We start from the raw sequence: 23,723 nt of genomic DNA, 5'->3' as shown, positions 1-23,723 counted from the left end.
ATTTTCTCTCTTGTGGAAGTTATTTTAGTCTTTTAGAGTTCCTGGGGTGCTGGGGAGTCACCAATCACCAAAATTATTTTTAAAATAGTAAAAAAAAAAAGGTTAACATTTTATGGGGGCCACACCAGACACTATACATACATACATATGTGTATGTGTGTGTGTGTGTGTGTATATGTGTGTACATATATACATATATATATAGTACACACACACACACACACACACACACACACACACATATATAGATGTATATATAGATGTATGTATATATGTATATGTATATGTATATATATGTATATGTGTGTGTGTGTGTGTGTAGTCTTATTATTGAAAATTAAATATAATGTAACAATAAATCTTATTTAAATTTTAAAATGATAATTATTTCAAAAATATTACTTACTAATCTATATTTTTATTTATTAAGTATATAACTATTTACAATTTTATTTATCACATTACATAATAAGTAATTTTAAGTTAACCCTTTCAATAAAGAAAAAATGTAAATAAAGAAAAAATACAATTAATATAAATTCTTGTTGCATTTTTAAATTTTGGGCGTGATTATCTTCATTTTTTCATCTAAGGTCAATCTTTCCTTATTTCAAAAAAAAAAGTGGTCACTTAAAACCTCTTTTGGTCCCTCATTTATTTGCACACACTCTAAATATTTATATGTACAAGTCATCTTTACCACTGTTAATGGAACATTTCATCTCTTATGAATGCATTACAAGCAATGGTAAGACCAAATTATTGTATTAATTTCCCAATACAAGTTAAGTGCCTAGGGACACTTTTCAAGGATGTGAACCATGCAATATGACATAGTATTTACAAGGTAGATGACACCTTAATCTTAACACTTAGCAACTAAGATGAAAAATGGATGAGTGTGAAAATCAAGTCCAAAAGAGTGATTGCGAAGAGGAGTAAATCAAACTTTAATTTTATATATGTGTGTGTGGTCTTATAATTGGAAATTAAATAATGTAACAAAAAATCTTATTTAAAATTTAAAATGATAATTATTTCAAAAATATTACTTAATAATTTATATTTTTATTTATTAAGTATTATTTACTATTTTATTTATCAAATTACATAATAAGTAATTTTAAATAAATAAATAAATACAATTAATATAACTCCTCGTCTAAAATAGGTATACTAGTTATACACCAAATATTAGAAAAAAAAATACATCAATTTTCTAAAAAATAAAAGTCATTTAATTTGATGTGCACCAAATTTGTCATTTTTTTTAAGCATTGAATTTTTATTATTACTCTTATATTTTATATTTTTAAATACAAAGTTTTTTTTCCAAAGAAAAAACATACATTTCCTTTATTATTATCAAATTTTATATGTTAAAAAAAAATTTAAAAATTATCTCCATTATTCAATCAATTAACTTAGTAATTATATAGCTTTATAATAAAAACTTTTTACTTTATTAAGAATTTAATGAAAATATAAAAATAATAATATATTTATATCTTAATAATAATTCAATATTAATTATAATATAATAATATAATAGTTTTTTAAGTGAAATAATAAACAAATGTGATATTTAAAACACTAATATAGTTATATCCTAATAATAATTCAATGTTAATTATAATATAATAATATAATAATTTTTTAAGTGAAATAATAAACAAATATGATATTTAATACACTAATATAGTTATATCCTAATAATAATTCAATATTAATTATAATATAATAATATAATAATTTTTTAAATGAAATAAAAAATAAATATGATATTTTTGAACATGCTTTATCTATATTCTTTTATCAAAATAGGTAGACAACCACATTTCATTTTACAATCAAATTATACATTTTTATAGCTTTCTTTGTCATAATGATCTAAATTTATTTTTAAATATATATTATGTGTAATAAAATAACAATAAGATTGTCTAATAAAAATTTGAACTATACATTGACAAAACCAAGGATAATTATTTGAAAATGGGCATGAATTTGATACCCCTACGATCAAAACATTTTTATAATAAAATATTATCAAAATTTAGGGAAAATATATCATAAGATTATTTTAAGATTGGTCAAATACCCTTGAAATTTTCAAAAGATAATTCTTATATATTTAATCTACATATATTTTTTTCTAAAATAAAACATACCTTCAAATGAATAAACCATCACGAATATAATTCCAAGACAGGCAGAAACGACCGTCAAATTTAGAATTGTGGACCCCAAGTGATGCGTCTGTAAAAATATCTTTTCTTGAAGTCACTTTACACAGTGTAAACAAAAGCATTCAATATAAATGATTTCTGTACTTGTGAAAAAACGAGCTTTGACAGAACTGAAAAAAAATCCAAGAGCAACCTAGGCAACTTTTGTAAAAGAAATTATACAGCCAAATTACTTAAAACGTTACTGCAAAATTATTTCCCAGAAAACTACCAAGAAACGATTTTTGTATATATCTACATCATTCCCCATGAACTCGTCTATCCCATTCAATAGATACAGGGAATAAAAATTCAATTTAATTAATATTAACAGAAAAATAAAAAATCAATAGTTTTAAACAATCTTAATTCAGTGGCCATTTATTTTCAATGAATACATATCTCAAAATCTATTAATAAAAAAATATAATACACATCCAAAAAAACTAAAATCAATTAGTTTTAAACAATCTTTTAATTCAGTGAACATTTTTCTAAATATAAAGAAAAATGAAAATCAACTAGTTTCAACCATTAAAACCATGTAGTTTCTACGATTCATAAAACTTTTTCATCCACCTTTCGAATCAAACTGATGAAGTATTCACTATTTCTATTTTTAGTGGAATCTGGAATGAAAAATTGCAGTTTGAAAAACGGTGCATTCATCAGAAAATTTACGAAGAGTACAGTAGATTTGAATGAACAACTACTCAAACTGTGTGTGGCATGGCATCCATTATTTACATTTCTCGATTGCATAAGATCCTTAAATTTGTCTGCCAAACAAATGCCACATTCATTCAGATGAACACAAAAACCAACACAATCAAACTAAAATCAGATTAAGAATTCGAAAATGTCATGACAGGAATTGGCCCCAACACATGAAATTAACTGTACAAACCCATTTTCAGCGTAACAGAACAGAAGTATCCAATAATGGCATACACCATATCCGATGCAGTGAAATAAAAATGAAGATGAAACAAGGGTCTACTATGATTGGCTGTCAAGATACCATGCGAGATCAAGTTAAAATTAAGATTCAACATCAAGGGTTTTGAACAATTAACAAACCCTCGAATTCCTCGTCAAATCTTCTCAATTTTTTCCGCCTTGACCACCGGATTGTCCTTGGCAATTGCTTCCTGGCCAGCTTTCCGGTAATCGTAGGAACAATTGTGCTTGTCTGAATAGCGATGGAGGGCGCAAAACATTTCACCACAGCGGCACTTGAAGCCTGTCAATCCAATGCGCTTCCGGCAACAATTGCAGCGATTCGCCGGCGTCTTTAGCGGCACTCCTCCTCCGGAAGACGTCTCTCCCTCTGCCACCGCCTGAACAAGATCTTCAATTTGCGGAGGAGCAGGAGCCGCAACGGCAGATGATTTCGAAACCCTAGCCTGCTTCAGCACAAGATCCTTGTAGCACTTTGAACAATAATTCATTGTGGCAGGGCTTCCAAAAAATCCGCAATCATTTGCGCAGAGAAGGGGAGCTTCGGGAGGCTGGCAGCCACTCTCGTCGCTCTCCCCATTCCAACTATCTTGAGCCATTATTTACCGAAAATTTCCTTCCTCTGCCTTAAATTAAAGCTGTGAATCCAGACAGCCACAACCCCGGCTCAAATACAGTGAAACGAAGCCTCAACAGCTCAATAATCAGCCACTAACGAAAAACTCACCAGAATCTCAGACAAATTCAAAAACCATTGCTCTTCCATATAAAAAAATGTCATCTGATCGTAGCTTTACGCCAAAATCGCGATGAATTTGCCCTATTTAAAAAACTTGCATATAAATCTCCCTTTGAAATGAAAGCAGGCTTCAAATTGAGGGATTCAAAGCAAATCTGAGCCGAAAAGCCTTGAGCCTCTTCCTAAGAGGCCTTAAGCTATTTATTTATGAATAACTAAACATGCATGAAATGTGCTTAAATTGGAAACTATAGATAGAACACTCACTGATTCCATGCACTGCAAGCGCAAAGCCCTGCCATTTAAGGGTCAGATTCTCCATTCATGCCCCCGAATGCCAAAACATGCACGAAAATATACACAATTTCGTCCAAATCCCCTTAAATTTTGCGCTCAGTCGGCGGGTCGAATCACCAAAAACACAAACGCATAAGACGAAACCCCATTCGATTTCTTTGTTTTTTTTAAATGTTTTTCGTTTCTTCCACTGCAAGAGAAGAGAAGAGGGCATGTGCCCGCTGCCCGGCGGGCATCGGGCAGCCTCCCACTCGCCGTATACGTGGCATGGCGCGCGGCGCGTAGCCGTTGAGGGGTGCTGACGGAGTATGTCATCATGACGATGAATCCAACATTCGCCTGCATGAAATGTCATTGTGGGCCCACATGACAGCTAGGATCACACTAGGATTGTGACAGCTGGACATGCCATCTGTTTGATGTGACAATTAATAATTTAAAATTTGTTCTCCCACTCGCCCTCCGCCTCTATGATTAAAGAGCTTCAAGGAAAAAGGTTAAGCGCCCTTCGTATTCCAGGCTAAATTTGATGGCCGTGTGGCCGTATAAAAATAAAAGAGATTTTTAATGAAGTCAAAAAAGCTTATATGATAATTTTTTAATTTTTGACGTAAGGTATGTCGTATTAAGAGAGCAACTTCAAATGGATAACTTAACGCGAAAAAAAGGGGTAGATTTGAATTTTTTATTTATTATTTATTTATTTTTAATTTAATTTTTGTAAAGTTAAGATTTATATTTTTAAATTTAAGATATTATAAAAATTATTTATCTACATTATGATTAATTTAAAAATTTTGGTGTTATAGGAGCAAATTTTTAAGAATATAGATTTTTTAGGTTTTTTTTTGGATTTCTTTGTATTTTAAAAACTGAAATGTTTAATTTAAATAATTTTTTTTATTTTTTTATCATTTATAATATTGTAAATAAAATATTTTTTTCTAAATAAACATATAAATTTTAATAATTATTTTTCATCTCAAAATATAGATAATAAAATCAACTATAAGAATTTCATTTAAACTAAATAAATCTAATTATTATGTCTTCTTTATAATTATATTTTATATATTTTTTGAAATCATTCTATTTTTTAAACTTTTTGAAAATCATAAATTTTTTAATCATTTTAATATATACAAAATAATTAGAATTAATCACTTAAATTATATTAATTTTAAAAAAAGAGATCTTTTATAATACAAAAATAAAAATAAATAAATAAATATACATTTTAATATTATTTATTAGGAGTTAATTTTTCATTAAGTTTAAAATTTAGAGATCACCCGCTTTACTTTGTACTTTTTTAATACTTTTTGAAAATCATAAAAATTTTAATCATTTTAATATATACAAAATAATTAGAATTAATCACTTAAATTATATTAATTTTAAAAAAGAGATCTTTTATAATAAAATATATATATATATATATATATATATATATACATTATAATATTATTTATTAGGAGTTAATTTTTCATTAAGTTTAAAATTTATTTTAATTATTTATCTTTTTATAATAGTTTAAAATTATTTTAATTTAATCTATAATTATTTGTCTTATTAAAATTTCAATTATGATAGAATAATTATATTTTGAATTAAAATCTTTCTTTTCTTACTATTTTCTTTTAATATTATCTTTTTTAATTAGATATTCTATTATTTATTCATTTATTCTAATTATTGCACTTCTTTTAAGGGTTGATTTTTAATTAAGTTAAAATTGTATTCTAATTATATATGTTTTTTAATAGAATTACAAATAATAACTAAAAGATATTAGAATTTATACATTTTGTCTTATTTAAATTTTATTTATTATAGAATAATTATATTTCAATTTTATTCTAATTTATATAATAAAATAAATTTCAACTTAACACTTAAATTAAATGTTTAGAGTGAGAGAGAAAGAATGAGTAACTAACTTTTGATTACTCATTTCATGCAAATAATATAAGGATATCATATGTCTTTGGGAAGTTATTTTGATGGTAGCACGTCATTTGATTATTATCTCCATCTCCATCTCTCTCCTTTATCTATATTTCCTTACCTCTCCCTATATCTCTCTCTTTTCCCCCTCTATCCTTCCCACTCTATCTAGCTCTCTATCTCTCCCTCTCTCTATCCATCTCTCTCTCTCTCTCCTTCTCACTCCCTCTTTTTATATCTCTCTACTTCTAGATCATCTCTCTCCCTCTCCCCCTCTCTCTATTTTTTTGTATATCTTTCTTCCTCTTTATATCTATCTCTTTATATCTTTTACTTGCACACATTTTGTCTTACTCCCTCCTTATATATATATATATATATATATATATATATATATATATATATATATATATATATATATATCACTCACATAAACACACACTCCAGCCTATTTCTCCCTCCCTATCTCTATTTTATCTCACTATCTCTAGATATTATACACTCCTCTTCATCTCTCTCACTCTCTCCATATCCATCTCTACCTCTCCATATATCACTTCCTATATCTTTATCTTTCTACCTCTCTATCCTCCCCTCTCTAATTCTCACCATTTTTCTATCTTTGTTTCTTCCTCTCCCCCTTTTTCTCTCCTTCTATCTCTCCCTCTTGCTCACCCCCTCTATATTTTATAGGTTATATTTACTCTCTAGATCCTTTCTATCCCTATATTTATCTCTTTATATCCTTATATATTGCTTCTCTCCCTCTTTCTATCTTATCTCTCCCTATCTCCCCATCACTCCCTCTTTTTATATTTCTCTACTTCTTCTCTCTAATGTATATACAAACACTCCATATTTCTCCCTCTCTCTAATATCTAAACCTTTCTCTCTCTATTACTTGTCTTTGTGAACTCCTTTCTCTCACTCTCCCCCCGCCCCCCCCCCTCTCTCATTTGCCCCATATCTCTTGCACAATATATATTTTTCTATATTTATCTCCATCTCTTTTCAGCTCGTCTATCTATCACTTTCTATACATATATCTCTCTATCTCTCTCTATACATCTCTATCTATCTATATTTTCCTCTATCCATATTAATCCCCCCCCCCCCACTCTCTCTCTCTCTGGGCCATCCCTCTCTTTATCTTACCCTCCTTTCTATTTCTCCCCATCTCTCCCTCCCCCTTTCCCTCCCTATCCCCCTATTTATCTCTTTATCTCTACCTCTCTCCCTTTTTCTTCATGTATATCTCTATATCTCTCTCTTTCGCTTCCAATATATATCTACATGTCCCTTATTTCTCTCACCCTCTCTCCAACTCTATTTGTCCATTTATTTATCTCTCTCCCTCTTCCCCTCTCTATATATCTTTAACTCTCTAGTTCTATCTCACTATATATATAATCTCTCCCTCTTCCTTTATATCTCTCTCTATCTCTTCCTCTTTGTCTCTCCCTATGTATCTCCTCTCTTTTTATCTTAATCTCCCCCTCTCCCTTGCTCTAACTTTTTTCCCCTCCTCTTTTTCTCTATCTTCATCTCTACCTCTATCTTCATATCTCCCCCTAATCTTTAGACGTGCCTCCTTCTTTCCATCTCATTCTCCCTCTTTTTGGACCTCTATATCCATATCTCTTTTCCTCTTTATATATATCTCTCCCTATCACTTCTTTCATCTATCCCTCTATCTCTATCTCTTTATACCACTATATCTCTCCCTCTCTCTATATATCACTTCTTATCTCTATCTTTATCTTTCTATATCTTCATCTCTCTCCAACTATTTATTTTTCTCTTAAATATCTATATATTCCTCTCCCCTCTCTCTCTGTCTCTCTCATATCTCTCTCCTTCTCTCCATCTTCCTCTCCCCATTCTCCATCTCTATCTTCGACTCCAACTATATCTTCATCTTCTTCTATATCTCTATGTCTATCTCTTTACCAATCTTTCCCTCACTCTTACTCCTCTATATATCCCTCTTTCTAGCCCTATCTCAACCTCACTCTTGCACTCATCCTATTGCAAAGATAATATGAGTTTGTTGCTAATAAAACTTGATTATCTTCTCAATTCAAAGGTTGCATTTCAATTATGATTGAATCCTTGTAAGTGGATGCATAGTTGATTTTAAGCTATCACCTCTCAATTAAGTCCTTTGTTGTACAAAGAACATCATGACCACAAATTGACCTCATGCACTACACAAATTTATCCAAAAAATAAACCATTTTTTTCCCAATTGACCTTCCACACCTCTTTGGCATACCCATTGCACACCAAAGTGCAATTACTAGTTTATATTATTTTATTAAAATAAGAGTTGTAGCTAATATTACATAAATATAATTATTCTAATATAATTTTAAAATAACAATGAAAAAAATTATAATAATAAAAATTCAAATATTTTTATTACAATTCAAAATTATAATAATTAAAAATTAGAACAAATATTTTTATTACAATACTATGATGGCAAGTACTCGCCACTGCGTGGCACTTATTTTTTATTAGGGGAAAAACAGGTTTTGAAGGGACCCGAAACCCTTTACAACCAGAAAAAGATAGGAACTGGAATCCTCAACCAGAAAGTTGTCCGAATAAAAGGAATAGGAAAGCACTAGACAACCACGAGTAAAAAAGACACCCAAAACCAAAAATAACAAAGTTGCAGAAAGAACAACCTGCAACCAACCAAAAACTATCCCCTACCTAAGAACCATCAAGGTTTACATTAAGAATTTCTCTTATGGGATCAGAGAGTCATATCGAAAGAAGGCTTAAAGGACTTAGTTGTTTTGCCTTTAATAGAAATCCATCCCTCTTCCACTTGTGTTGCCCTAACATGCCAATCTAGCGCACCAAAATCCTGAGAAGGAGAGCCAACAATCGTTGTCTCAACCTCACCAGAACCAACGGACAACAAAGGAAAAACCCCATAATCACCAATCTGCCCTAGTCCAATAGACATAGCCTCACCAGAACCAGTAGACGGCAAAACCCCAGCATTAGCAGGCAAGTCAGCAGATTTGGTAAAAACAAGAGTACTAGCTAAATCATTATCACCAAAAGAAGCCTCATGAGTCTCCTTCACACGGGAGGCATCAAGAGACACATGCACAGCTTCAATAGCCCCACGAAGAGAGACAATCGGAGGGGATTCCATAGGATCCTCTGGTTCCAAAGCAACCACCTCAGAAAAACTCCTAGGTTGATCGGGTAACTTCGACATTGTATAATGTTGTACCGATGTGCCTTTCCACCATGTAGACTTAGTTGCCTTATTCTCAAACCCGCAATGCTCAGCAACATGCTCAGTTTTAAAATATATTTTGCAGTGAAAGGGAATCCCTTCATAGTCCAAAGATTGGACCCAAGAACTCTCTGAAGAATTAAGTAAAATTTTAGCAGGCAGCCCATTTCAGATATCCAGGTCAACAAGTATGCTAGCAAATATGGAGTGGAAAATATCAGAGGATTCAGCACACCATCATAAAATCACCAAGGGCATCTCCCACTTCCTTTAGGAAGCCGAACCCAGGTCGGAATCTTATTAAACATTTCAGTAGAAGGGTTAAAATCAAAGTGTCAAGGCTTAATCATCAACAAAAATTTATCCTCTCGGCTAAAAATATGATCACATAAAATTTTGTCTCTATCCTAGGCATTATCAAACTTTGTAACGAAAAACCCCTTAGCCATGGGGAAAATATGAACTTTACCCGTGATAAGAGGCTCCCAGTGTTCAGATATCCAAGCATGCAGTTGAGGAAGAGAAGGCCAAAACCCCCTAAAGCGACAGATCGCACCATGTAAAGAGAGGATAGAAGCATTATAAACAATTTTCTCTATCGTATCATCTTTCAAATTGACAGGATATGTCCTTAGTAACTAAACGAACCCACCAAATAGTCTAGGTCAAGGCTTTCGAGTCACACCGGGCTGCACACCAGCAACACTGGGACTGGAGGACACTGGGGAGGATCCCATCACACCCAAAACCCCAATAGGAAAATCCAAGGGCCGAGGGGCATCAGACTCCCCCCTGGACATGAGGATCCACAACAGGCATCATCCAAGCATCGCCCTGCACAGCCAATGCAGCAGCAGAGGAGACGCAAGCAGAGGAGGAAGAGTTTGAATTTTTTTGGGCGGGATACATCTCTCATACAATGTTAAGGATTGTGAAATTACAAAAACCGATATCGGTTTAATTGCAAAAGGAAGAAAGACCTACAGTGATGTAAATCATTTCAATGAAGTTAATGGAAGGAATTGCTTTGCTACTCATAGGGAAGAAAGTTACTACATGGCACTTGTTAGTACTTGTTATAGGCAAACTTTAACTAGTTATTAAATTTTAATTAGTTATTAATAAATTGATTAAATGAATAAAATTTTGTGTTCATGGATTTTGGATTTGACTCTATGATCAATTTTTCCATCAAATATTTTATCAAGATGAGAAAGTTTGAAAAGAGATTTTTTTAAAAATCATACAATCAAATCTAAAAGTCATCAAGACAATAAATTGATTTTCTATCAATTATAAGATTTTTATAAAGTTAACATGTGAATTTTTTTATTTTATAATATTTTAAAATGATTTTTCTTTCAATGTGATTGGCTAAAAGCATTTTAATGTTATAGAATCATATTTCTAAAATGAGAGATTTTTAAAGATCTCTATATTAAGAAATCAATGTCTATTTTAAATAATTAAAAAAGTAATTCTAAAAACATAGTCAATGAAATCAATTAACTATTTTATAACGATTTAACACTATTAAAATAATAATAATAAAATAAAACTTTAATTAAATCATAAACTATTTATTATTATTAGTTCTTGTCAAGGCTTGAACCAATTAGCATTTATTATTAGTTCTTGTAGTTCAATTTTTCAATTAGTTGAGCCAATTCGCATTTAGAATTAAAATTATTGAGAAAAAAATTTATAGTCCATATTTATTTTATATTTTACGTATCTATAAAGATATCAATTTTAATTATTTCTATTAGTTCATATTAAAAATAATTGGTAGAAAATTCAATTTTCTTTGAATCTTTTAAAGATTGCAAAATCATTTTATGTTTTCTTCCCTTAAAATGTTGGTTAACTAAATTGAATAATTTTCAATTTTAATCAAAAATTTTGATTTTTTAAAAAATAATAAAATAATGAGTTCTAATTGTTTGGAAAATATTAATGAATTTTTCCACTTATTTTTAATATACTTATATTTTTACAGAGAAGGCATACTACACATATAATTTTGACTTTGTGTGACACTTAAATGCATGAAAAGCAAAACATATTTTATTTATTTTATCTCAACTACCAATCACTTTGAGTTTAACTATTAATTAATTCTATCTATCTCCATCATACTAATAGTTAACTTAGTAATTATGTCAATCTAATATTATAATTACACAAAAGTTGTATTACAAACATGTGTTAATAAAAACTAGAAGCATTAAATTTGATGAAAAACTAGAAGCAATGTACTTGTGACATTTAAATGCATGAAAAGCAAAACAAAATATTTTATTTTTTTTCTCCTCTAAACTACCACTCACTTTGAGTTAAGTTTTAATCAATTTTGTCTATCTTATCATACTAACAGTTAACTTTGTAATTATGTCAACCTAATATTAGGACATGATAATAATAATAAGGACATGATAATAATAATAATAATAATAATAATAAGTCTTAATAGATTTTTTCACTTTGGCGGAGAGTTTATAAAAATATAAAAATATAGTAATATTTTAATAATAATTTAATATTGATTACGATATCATAATATAATAATAATTTAATATTTTTCTAAAGAAATAAGGGTATAAATTTATTAATTCAAGAAAAACATTACATAACAACAACAAAGAGCACCCCCTAAAGGGTCAAAAATATCTCATCTTGTCCTCCTGAATAATCCAATCCTTTCAAGATCTTGAGCATACTCCTAAGGCTGTTGGCCCCAATCTCCAACATCCCAACCATCAAACCCATCTGAGGCGCACTTGGCCAAATAGTCAGCAACCCTATTCCACTCCCGAGGAACATAACAAAAGGAGACGAACTCCAAGGAGTCATGCAAACTAAGAATTTGACGACCCACCACTGCCAAATGCCAATCAACATCATCCATTTTTTGCCTATTCAACGTATCCACAACCACTTAGGAATCAGACTCACAAATAATCTTGCTCCAATCAAGAGCATGTCCCCTTTCAAGAGCTAAGAGGACAGCAAGAGTCTCCGTGTAATTATTATTCTGATGTCCCTTATACTTCAACAATAAAAAAATAACATTACCTGAGTTATCCCTGCCAACTCCTCCAACACCTGCATGCCTCGAGTTTCCTGTAGAAGAACCATCAGTATTAACTTTAAGAGTTCCTAGAGGTGGAGGAGACCACTGAACATCCCATTGAACCTTATGCTTAGCATGTCTACACCTTGCCTGTTGTAACCTGAGGGGGACATCACCAAAATTCGCACTAGAAATCCTTAAATTCTGAACAAATTACAAATCTCCAGGGTCAACTATCTTAGAAAGATCACACTTAGCCATTAGAGTTTCCTATATCATATGCATAACTCGCAACCAAACTTGCTCCACCAGCATCCTCTTATCTTGAAAAACTCTTCAGCTTCTTTCAAGACATAATTGAAAAATAATGAAGCGGGGCCCAATATCCCAAGCAACCTTAAGAAATGAAGTCTTAGCAAGAGGTCTTCCCAAGCTATTCCATAAGTCAATCAAAGAGTTGGCATGAACACAAGAGTGCCTCCAAACACCCCACCAACAATGTCAAACCTCTCTAAAAAAAGAACACTGAAAAAATAGATGAGGGTTAGTCTCCTCACTTTTTCCACACAAAACACAAATAGAAGGCCCCTTAAACCCTCTCTTCCTAAGATTCTCCCAAGTGAGACACCTATTCCACAAAACTAACCAGAAGAAAAAATTACACTTAGGCCAAGCCATCCTGTTCCAAACTTGCTTCCCTCATGACACATTTGTCATGCCAAAGGACAACCTATCCAGTTCTTGATATCCTGAAGCCACAGTAAACTACCCCTTCAGATTATGGCCCCAGGAAAGAATATCCACTCCATTGAGTGAATTACACACTCTATCAGCTAAGATTCTAGCAATCTCTTTCCTATCCTCAACAAAACCACCAATGGGCCACTCATGTGGCTCCTTCCATCTAGCCACCTATACATGCCCCAAGTTCATAACCACCTTAAAATCCTCAACTCTAGCCCATCCAGCCTCAAGGAAGCAATTGCACAAATAATGCAAATGGGGAAATTGGGCCAAAATAGGAGGGAAACCATCCCAGGAGTCCTTCCAAAACATAACATCAACACCCTTATTACAAATCCAAAATAAACCTTGCTTGACTAACTGGGATCCTCTTTTGAGAGTATGCCAAATCATGGATTTGCTTCCTTGAAGACTATACCGAGGCACTTCCTTTCCTTCCACCCCTCCCAAATATTTTATGTTAAGGATTTTAGCCCAATTTTTATTTTGACTAGTACACCATCTCTTGAACAATTTAGCAGCTAGAGCCTGACCATTCATTCCTGCATTGTGCAAGCCCAACCCCCATCCTATTGAGACATGCAAACAATCCCATTTGACCAAACTCCATTTTGATGAAAGTAAATTACCTGTCCACAAAAATTGTCTGGAAAGGGCATCAAAATCTTTAATGAAGCTTGTTGGATTAGTCTACACAAAGCACCTATAAATAGGGAGTGTCTGGATCATAGACTTCAAAAGAGTCACTCTACCAGTTATTGAAAGCCTTTTATTAGTCCAGTGACTAACCTTACATCAGAACTATAATTTAATATTAATTACAATATAATAATATAATTATTTTAAAAGTAAAATAATGAACAAATATGATATCTTTCGGCGTACTTTACCTATATTTCTCTAAAAATAGGTATACTAGTAATAATATAAAGATATGATAATATAATAATAATCAGTCTTAATAGACATTTTTCCTTTGGTGAGGAATTTAATAAAAATATAAAAATATAGTAATATCTTAATGATAATTCAATATTGATTACAATATCATAATATAATAATAATTTAATATTAATTATAATATAATAATACAATAATTCTTAAGTGGAATAATGAACAAATATGGTATCTTTTGGCGTACTTTACCTCTATTTCTCTAAAAATAGGTGTGCTAGTTTTAAATATTTCATAGTAAATTATTTTTAATGGCTTTTTAGATATTGTGTTTTTTATTAGGTAAAATAGGTTTTTTAGATATCATTAATATTTTTAGCACTATAATTTCTAAACTATTGTATATGATTTTTTGGATTATTTTATGTGTAAAAAATGATTTAACCAATATATATATATATATATTATTTGAGAGTTATCTTACCTATTAATTTTTACTTACTATTAATTAGTGTGACAAGTTTTAAGAGCTATCTTATATATTAAATTTTATTTATTATTAATTAGTGTTACTGATACAATGAGTGCAGTATGCTATATTTAGTGAGAGGATAGTAACAAGAACAAAAAGAATCTTCCCATATATCTCTCTTCCTCCTCTCTCTCTCTATCTCCCCCTATTTCTCTATCCTTCTCTACATATCTTATTGTATATCTCTGCTCTTACTCTATCTCACCATCTATATTTCTTTATCTCTTTCCCTCTCCCTCTTTCTCTATGTCTCTCTATCTCTTCCTCTCTATTTACCTATTTCCCTCTATCTTCCTCTCTCCCCTCTGTCTACCCCTTCTTTCTCTCTTGTTCTTTGTAAGATTCTGTTGAAAATAGCCAAGATCAAGAGCTCAATGAATAGAACAACAAGAGAGACAAAAGATTTGATAAGAATAAATTGTATTCTAATCAAGATGCAAATACTATCAACTAGATCAATACATACAATGTATGATGAACCTATTTATAAAGGCAAGGCCATATGGATATGTGGGCACACAATCATGACATGTGGCTCAATGAGAAACAAGGGTAGGTGAGGGTAGGTATAAGTAGGTAGGAGAAATAAAAATATATTCCACAAGAGGTGGATCATCCACCGAAGGTGGAATGTAACAACAAGGTAAGACCATAAAAGGTGGAATTTCTCTTACATGCATCATCCCTATGTGCACACTTCCATGGGTGTCTCATATCCAAACTACTATGAAATGCATTACCCTAAGTCAACTTATGTAAAGTGTAATTATGAAACATAATTTACACCAACACCCCCCCTTAAGTGCAACTTAGAGGAATGTAGACTTAAGTCAACAATGCAAGATGGGTCCCAATTACTAGGCCATGTTAGGTACCAAGGTACAAATGCAAATGCAATCAAACCAATGCAATTTCTCACAAACAGAGAAAGGGAGAAAACCACGTGGGAAAAAAATCCCCTCCAAAAGAGAGATGAAAACTATTCAAATGAACTCTCAAAGAAGTGTGAGAAGGACAAAACCCCATGTAAGGAAAAAGTCCCCCTCATAAGACAGAAGAGAGACCAAGTAGCCCCCCCTCAATGTAGAATCTGCACCAATGGTAGAAGCTTGAAACTGAATGCAAAAACTGCTCCATGATTGTCTAACAACGTTCTATTAGAATTCATGAAATGTGAATCTCACAAGCCCAGTTATCTTCTGCAAGAATACATGTCACACATAAAGAGAAAATTGAACAACAAAGAGAATTGAAGACAATTGACAATAATTGAATGTATTGCTTTGAAATTGCTTAATTACAAAGAAGGATATGACATCCTTATAAAGAAATCTAACTCTAAAGTTAGAAACCCTAAATGGTGGAGTCTACAAGATAGACTGAGAGTTAAAATAGAATGCATGAGTCAGTCATGTATGCACAAAAAGCATAATAGACTAATTAATGCATGAAACTCTCATAAATATAAACATAGTTTGCATTATGCGTGGAGATAACTATTAATTAATTAATTAATTAAAGAAATAATAAATTATTTAGTGAATTAATGCAATTAAGTGAATAATTAATATATAAATTATTTATTCCAACACCCCCCTAAATGCACAACTGGGAGAGAGGCAAAGATAAAGGAAAAAGCATGCAAAGATGTATGCAAGATGAGTCATGGCCTAAAGCCTAATGAGGTACCCATGAATGAACATGCAAGTTTCTCATAAATGGAGCAAAGGAAAAAACCCAGTGGGAACAAAACTCCTCTCCAAAAGAGAAACAAAAAAAAAGCATGAAAAAAGCTTCAAACACAGTCGTAGAATGACTACGATGATGCTGAAAATATAACCTCCAAAAATAGGAAAGCAAGAGTGTCGATATGGTAAGTGTTCCATCTCACCGAAATGCATGGGTAAATGGCCACGCTACATCTCCTAGCACATAGGAACAAGTACTTAATACATAGCTAACTCCAAGATGAAACCAAGGAAGCATTAGAAACAACAGTAGAACACCCCCCCCCCCCCCCCATAATGCTAACAAGGGAGAGGTATGATAGATACACTGAATTTGAATTCTATTCTCCATGACGCTAAAAACAATAGAGATCTAAGACAAAAAGATGGAGCTTAGATATGCCCCCGGGAGTGCAAACTGCAACTTATGACTTCAACTGGCAAAACATCTTACAAAATGAAAAAAAATAGAAAAATATACCTCCATATCTAGATCAGTCTCGGAAAGAGATTTCCAACGGTATATGGTTTGCCAAAAAATGCCTTTGTATGCTCAAGTTATGAGCAAAAAACCAACCCCCTACCATGTTAGAATTCATGAAATGCAAACCCCACAAGCCCATTTATCTTCTACAAGAATGCCTGTCACACATAAAGGGAAAATTAAACAACAAAGAATAATTGAAGACAATTAACAATAATTGAATGTATTGCTTTGAAATTGCTTAATTACAAAGAAGGATATGACATCCTTATAAATAAATCTAATTCTAAAGATAGAAACCCTAAATGGTGGAGTCTACAAGATAGACTAAGAGTTAAAATAGAATGCATTAATCAGTCATGTATGCACAAAAAGCATAATAGACTAATTAATACATGAAACTGTCGAAAATATAAACATTCTTTTCTTTTCCTAGTTTGCATTATGCATAGAGATAAATATTAATTAATTATTCATAATTAATTAATTAACTAAATAATAAATTATTTAGTGAATTAATGCAATTAAGTGAATAATTAATATATAAATTATTTATTCCAACATGTTCCTCCCCTCCAGAAGAAACAAAACCAAATGTGTATTCATTAAGTCTCTCCAATCATGAAGGGAAGATGTAGGGAAAAAACTCAAGGTGTATGGAGTCTCTAAAAGCTTCTTAAGTGTCTCCATGTCGATGTTGAAAGTTGCCCCCTCCAAGTCAGATGTATTGGTCCATACTGCTAAAAAAGGCACTCCCAAATCTAGTGGAGATGAATGTAGAACAAGATCCAAATACTCACATGTCTCCTCTAAGGATAAAGACACCTCCTCCAAATGTTGAATATAAGAATCCACAATCATGTCAACCTTGAAAGAATGATCATGTAGAGAATGAACAAGAGGGTCAAAGTGTTCCCTCGCAATAACTGAAGAAGGATCATCTTCATCAAAGAGAAGATGAATGTCATCAATGATGTCTCCCAAATCTGCAATGTAGGACTCCACAAAAAAACCTGCAATGTTTTTCAAGCAGTCATCCCATGGAACTGAACCTAGAAGACAAAGTATATCTTGTTGCACTAAATCACAAGAAGGCAAAATTGTTGCAATATTTGCATCATCAGGTGCAATGGGTGATGTGATATCAATAGGAGGAGATGAAATGCAAGGATCGATAATGGGATCACATGTGAGAATGCCCAAGTTCAAGTACCCAAAGTTCTCCTTGATATCTAAATCAACACAAGAAGTGTGATCATCATGCAAAGAATCAACCTCATCAATGGGAACAAAATCTACAAAGAAGAACAATCGAGATGCATGATCCACCACCTCTGTAGCAACAATAGCTCTAGTCTCCAAGTCTCTAATGATAACTGAATCAAGCGTGAACTCCACAATTTTCCTTGTTGCCCCATGAGTGATCTAATAGATGGAAAGAAGATTGTTTGTCAAGTCTGGTACACACAACACATCATTGAAGGAGTTATCCCCAATGGCAATAGATCCTTTCACAATCACATTCATATATGTATGATTGCCCATCAAAATTGATGGCATGTTGCAAGGCTCAAATGAAGAGAACATAGACTGTGAAGATGCCATATGATGAGAAGCTCCTAAACCTAGAAGTCATCTCCCTGAATCATGACTTGTAGTAGCACAAAGAGCTTGTCCCTTTCCTTTTAACTGTGAGGAAGGGGAAGGAGATAAGTCCTTCTTCTTAAGTGGATGGAAAATCAATGTTTTTCTTCTTGATGATGTTGGTCAACTCATCAATCTACTTGGTGTGGCAATGATGCTCATCATGACCATTTTTCTTGCAATATGAACAAGAAAGCCTCTCCCTATATGTTTTTCCCTTAGGTGAGGATGTGGAATCCTTTTGTTGCAGAGAGGAAGATTGTGCTCTATTTTATTTTTTTATTTTTTTTTAAACTTTTACATAAATAAAAAATTATGCAAATAATAAAATTGAAAATTAAAAAAAATACACAGAAATTGAAAAAAAAAATTACTTTTTTAACAAAATCCATACCTTACGTCCAAATTGGGCAAATTTTTCCTCCAGGGCCCAAAATTTGATTTTCACCAAATATAGGTGAATTTATACTCAAAATTTATGGAAACAGCCTCCCAGATGCAATGGTGAGGTCAAAATAACCATAAGATGCCCCCAAAATACGCATCTTCCCAAATCCAAAAAAAAATGCTACAAAATGTCTCCAAAAAGACTACTCAATGAAGCCCCAATGGCTTTGATACCATGTAAGAATTTTTTGAAAATAGCCAAGATCAAGAGCTCAATGAATAGAATAACAAGAGAGACAATAGGTTTGATAAGAATAAATTGCATTCTAATCAAGATGCAAATACTATCAACTAGATCATTACAAACAATGTATGATGAGCTTGCTTATAAAGGCAAGGTCATGTGGATATTTGAGCACACAATCATGAACATGTGGCTCAATAAAAAACAAGGGTAGGTGAGGATAGGTAGGAGTAGGTAGGAGAAATAATGAAATATTCCACAAGAAGTGAATCATCCACCAAAGTTGGAATGTAACAACAAAATAAGACCACAAAAGGTGGAATTTCTCCTACATGCATCATCCCTATGTGCACACTTCCCTAAGTGTCTCATATCCAAACTACTATGAAATGCATTACCATAAATCAACTTAAGTGTAATCATCAGACATAATTTACACCAACACTCTCCCTTCCTAGACCTATATATCTATATATGTTTGCCTCTCTATCTCTATATCTCCTTATTTCTTCTTCCTCATTTTTCACTTTCTACTCTAAACTAATCACACTATTGGTAGGATTGTTACAATTATTACTATTATTATTATATTAATTAAATTAAGGTTATAATTATAATTAATTAGAATATAATTAATTAATTTAAATAAGATTTAATTTGATAGAATTAGAATTAGAACATAAATTAGCTTGTGCATGGGCTTTATCGGGTGAATCCAAATGTTGATGGATTATCGAGAAATGTTTGGCTTAGTCTGGAGGAAAGATGGGTGAAAATTAATTTCTATGGTACGTCAAAAGACAATCCTGGGCCATCAGGAATTGGTTTTGTTGCTTGGGATTGGAGAGGGAATGCGATGGAAATTGGTGCTCAGAGAATCAATGATGGGACGAATAATGTAGCGGAGGCTTTGGCGGCTTTGAATGCAATCAAATTTGGCAAGAGATTGGGAATTAATAAAATGTACTTGGAGGGGGATTCATTAATTATCATCAATGCTATCATCTCGAGTGAAACTCAAGCATGGCATCTATAGAAGCTAGTAGTGGCAATTCAAAGTGAGTTGGCATCGGTATGGTGCTATCAAGTCGGACATGTGAGATGTTCAGTGAATGAGGTGGTTGACACCCTATCAAAATAGGCAATAAATTTTGAGGCGATTGAGGAAGTACGATTTGATTATTTTCGTAATATTCTCTATGATGAGTAAGTGTGTTGGCACTCTTTTTAATGATAAAGACATTTATGAGGCGTAAGGGTGGTGATTGATTTATGGTACTTGGCATGTGTTGCTGGCAATAAAGCGACGGGTTGAGGTTCAATTGTGTTATTCTCTCTCTCTATTGCAGCAATCTTGGGTGACAGAGTCATTATGAAGGCGAATTTCCCCCTAATTACGTCTAAGCCCTAGGCTGCTTTCTTTGGGCTGGTTACTGTGCAGAGAATGAAGCGACTCTTCAAATTGGGAGATAATGAATTCATCCATTTGATGCAAATTTTGTTGGGGGAGGTTTTTTTGGATGCAAAGCATCAATACCACATGAACATGGACATTGTTACTATGGTGGTCGTGTGGGGACTAGAATTGGGGGATACCATGACCAATGTGCTTTGGGTGGTGAGGTCTATTATTCGTGATGAATGATTGGTGGGTTTAATCTATGTGCTTGAATGGGTTGTTCTGGGTGTGGGCTTTGATGTGAGTGAGGGTTTTGAGGACCTTGTGATGGCGTAATTACATGAGCTAGTGCCCTTCATGAGGTGGCCGACTAGTTTTAATCGCAATGAAAGACGTGTCAAGGCCCTCATTGCTTCGGAATCTCTTAAAAAATTCCTTAGGCAGAGGGAGGAAATGGGCAGTGGTGCATTGGTGGTGGTGGACTGCGAGGGTGGTGACAATGGTGGGGGGAGAAGGAGGAGGCGATGGGGAAGGAAGCCACAAAGGCATTGAGTGGTGAGTGGTGGGGGTGATTTCATGACATGGTGCCTCTTTGCATGTTTTCCTCTGGCTATGTTGGGTCTATCTTTTTTTGGCTATGATACGGCATCTACAAGTGGAGCTCTATCTCCTTTTTATTAGGTTTGTAATGGGGATAGGTTTTGTGGGTGTCACTTCTATGACAAATTTTGTATTGAGGGCCAAGGTTTGGATTGTGGTTAATGGCTTTGACCATTGTTTGTGCCAGGGTTTTTTGTGTTTAGTATGATATTTACATTGTACAAAGTTTATTGGATAGGCAAGGTAGATGGTAGGTATTGCTCTAAATTTTGCTTTCACAAAGTTGGTATGATGCCAAGATGATTATACATTATTGTACATTTTTAAATATTATTAATAAAAAATACTATGTTACCGACCAAAAAAAAGAATTAGAATAAATATTATGTAGATTGTTTTAACTATATAATAATTTATTTTTAAGATTAAAACATATAATAAAATCAATTAACTATTTTATAGGGATTTGAATTCAAACTATTAAAATAATAAAATAAAATTTAAATTAAAGAAGAGATAATATTCTCTATATTATAATTTTACATAATAAAAACAAAAATTTAAAGTTAATTGCAAGCATTACTATTATTCTCATATTAACTTGCAATTAAAATTACATAGATTTTTTCATTAAATTAAGATTATAACATTGTTCCACGGAGACGCGTCCCCCCAAACAAACTCGTGTCTCCTATAGGGGGATGTTTCCGAGACTTGGGGACTTGGGGGAAATGTCCCCCCACAACACCACCACTTTCGCCACCTTTGGCGGGGATGTCGTTGGGTCGCTTGCTATATGTCACATGTTGGTACACACTGATTGCAAACTTTAACTTCATGAAAACTATTTGGCCTTTCATGGGATACTCACAGAGATGTTATTTTGCAGAGTTTTCCTTGAAGATTTCAATTCACCTCTATTTATATATCAGCACTACCCCCCACCACCACTTTGTCGCCATCCCCCCACCGTCCCCTCATCATCCCCAAATTTAGGCCCTTGGTCTCCCGTCCTCGTGTCCTTGCATTCCCCAATCAGGAAACTCCATGGAACATTGGATTATAATTAAAAATAATTAGAATATATTTAATCAATTTAAATAATATTTAATTTGTTGAAATTACAATAAAAATTATATAGATTATTTTAATATTATAATTATTTTATTTTAAGATTAGAATATATATTAAATATAATTTTAGTTTATTAATTTGTATTTTAAATTTTAAAATAATTATAACATAATTATAAATATTTTAATCAGTTATATTATCATCTTAATTTTTATTAATAGTTGTTTCTAATTTTAAAATAAATAATATTAAATAAAATTGTTATAGCCAAAATAATTAATTGTAATTGTAATTTTATACAATAATTAAATTCTAATTCTAATTCTAATATTAATTATTATAATTTGAAAAGCAGTATAATTATGATTCAAGTTAGGATTAGGTAAGAATGTGATAAGACTTATTTAATAATTAAAAAAGCTAAAGTTGGACTTTTATAATTTTTATAATTAATTTTTAAACATGTTATAATATAAATCATGGACTTTTATAATACTAATTCAACCCTCCAACTTTGACAAAATGTATCAAATAAGAAGTTTGCACTCATATAATATCAATTATCATTTTTACTACAAACAATTGCAATTATAAGTAAATTTAATATTACAATTAAGTTAATTACAAAACTATAAAGGAAAGTACTCATCAGCATTTGTTTATTCTTTAAAAAAAAATCGGTTAAAATTATACAAATTTATGTATATTAATATTCTAATTTCTTTAGTGTTATTTATTAATTAGAATACTAAAATTAATATGCATATATTTAAATATAGTGATATAGTTTCAATCTATTTTATTTATTTAAAAGTTATTTATTTTATTTGCTTAATATTTTGAAAACTATTTTGTTTTATTTTTTACTTTGAAAAATATTTTAAATATTAATTTAGATACCTTAAATATATCTATTTAAAAATATAGGAAAAAAAAAATTTGAGTTATATTATTTACTTAAAGATTTATTTTTTAGTTTAGAATGATTAAATATTTATTTTTCATTGTTTATTCTATTTCATTTGAAGAATTAATTTTGTAATCAATGAATAAAAATTTAGGGGATGCAACAAACCCATAAATAGGGGTGAATCACAACTTAAGAAAAACATACAAAAAAATTCATGAAGTATCTTCCTACTCTAATTTTGAAAAACAAAAGTAGCTAGGGAGATCTAAGACTTGTTTTCTAACACGTAATATTTTATTGTTGAAGTTTGGAACTCCCGTCATCAAGAGTGTCTAAAGAAGACTGAATCCCATTGGTTGAGACAATCTTTTATTGTTAACATCTCCTTCCATGGGGTTGTAGTGGATCTTTGCTTTGTCAAATAGGATTCCTTTTGTAATAATGTAGGCTCCTATGGTTACCTACATTTTCAAAAGGGAATTCAATAGTATAGTGATGGGGAAGAGCTTCTTTCCACCATGAAGCCTAATTAACTTTTTTTATTGGAACTATCTATAGCATTGTGGCATGTATCATAA

General features: G+C 31.9%; 1 protein-coding gene across 2 annotated transcripts; it reads right to left on the bottom strand.

Moving 5' to 3' along the window:
* Positions 1 to 3,050: 3,050 nt before the first annotated feature.
* On the bottom strand, positions 3,051 to 4,408 carry LOC131066684 (zinc finger A20 and AN1 domain-containing stress-associated protein 6). 2 transcript variants are annotated; one of them, XM_058001512.2, is made up of 2 exons: positions 4,195 to 4,408; positions 3,051 to 3,826 (listed from the first exon to the last, which is right to left on the bottom strand). In XM_058001512.2, exon 2 carries the CDS (start codon positions 3,785 to 3,787, stop codon positions 3,323 to 3,325), a length of 465 nt encoding a protein of 154 aa, XP_057857495.1. In that variant the 5' UTR covers positions 3,788 to 3,826; positions 4,195 to 4,408; the 3' UTR covers positions 3,051 to 3,322. The 2 variants fall into 2 exon arrangements, with proteins under 2 accessions (XP_057857495.1, XP_059072954.1); XM_059216971.1 differs by having other exon boundaries at positions 3,051 to 4,008; positions 4,195 to 4,407.
* Positions 4,409 to 23,723: the final 19,315 nt, after the last annotated feature.

This window comes from Cryptomeria japonica, chromosome 3 (genome assembly GCF_030272615.1).
Source record: "Cryptomeria japonica chromosome 3, Sugi_1.0, whole genome shotgun sequence".
Taxonomy (NCBI): domain Eukaryota; kingdom Viridiplantae; phylum Streptophyta; class Pinopsida; order Cupressales; family Cupressaceae; genus Cryptomeria; species Cryptomeria japonica.
Note: the sequence above shows the minus strand (reverse complement) of the source record. Positions and strands in the feature narration are given on the sequence as shown.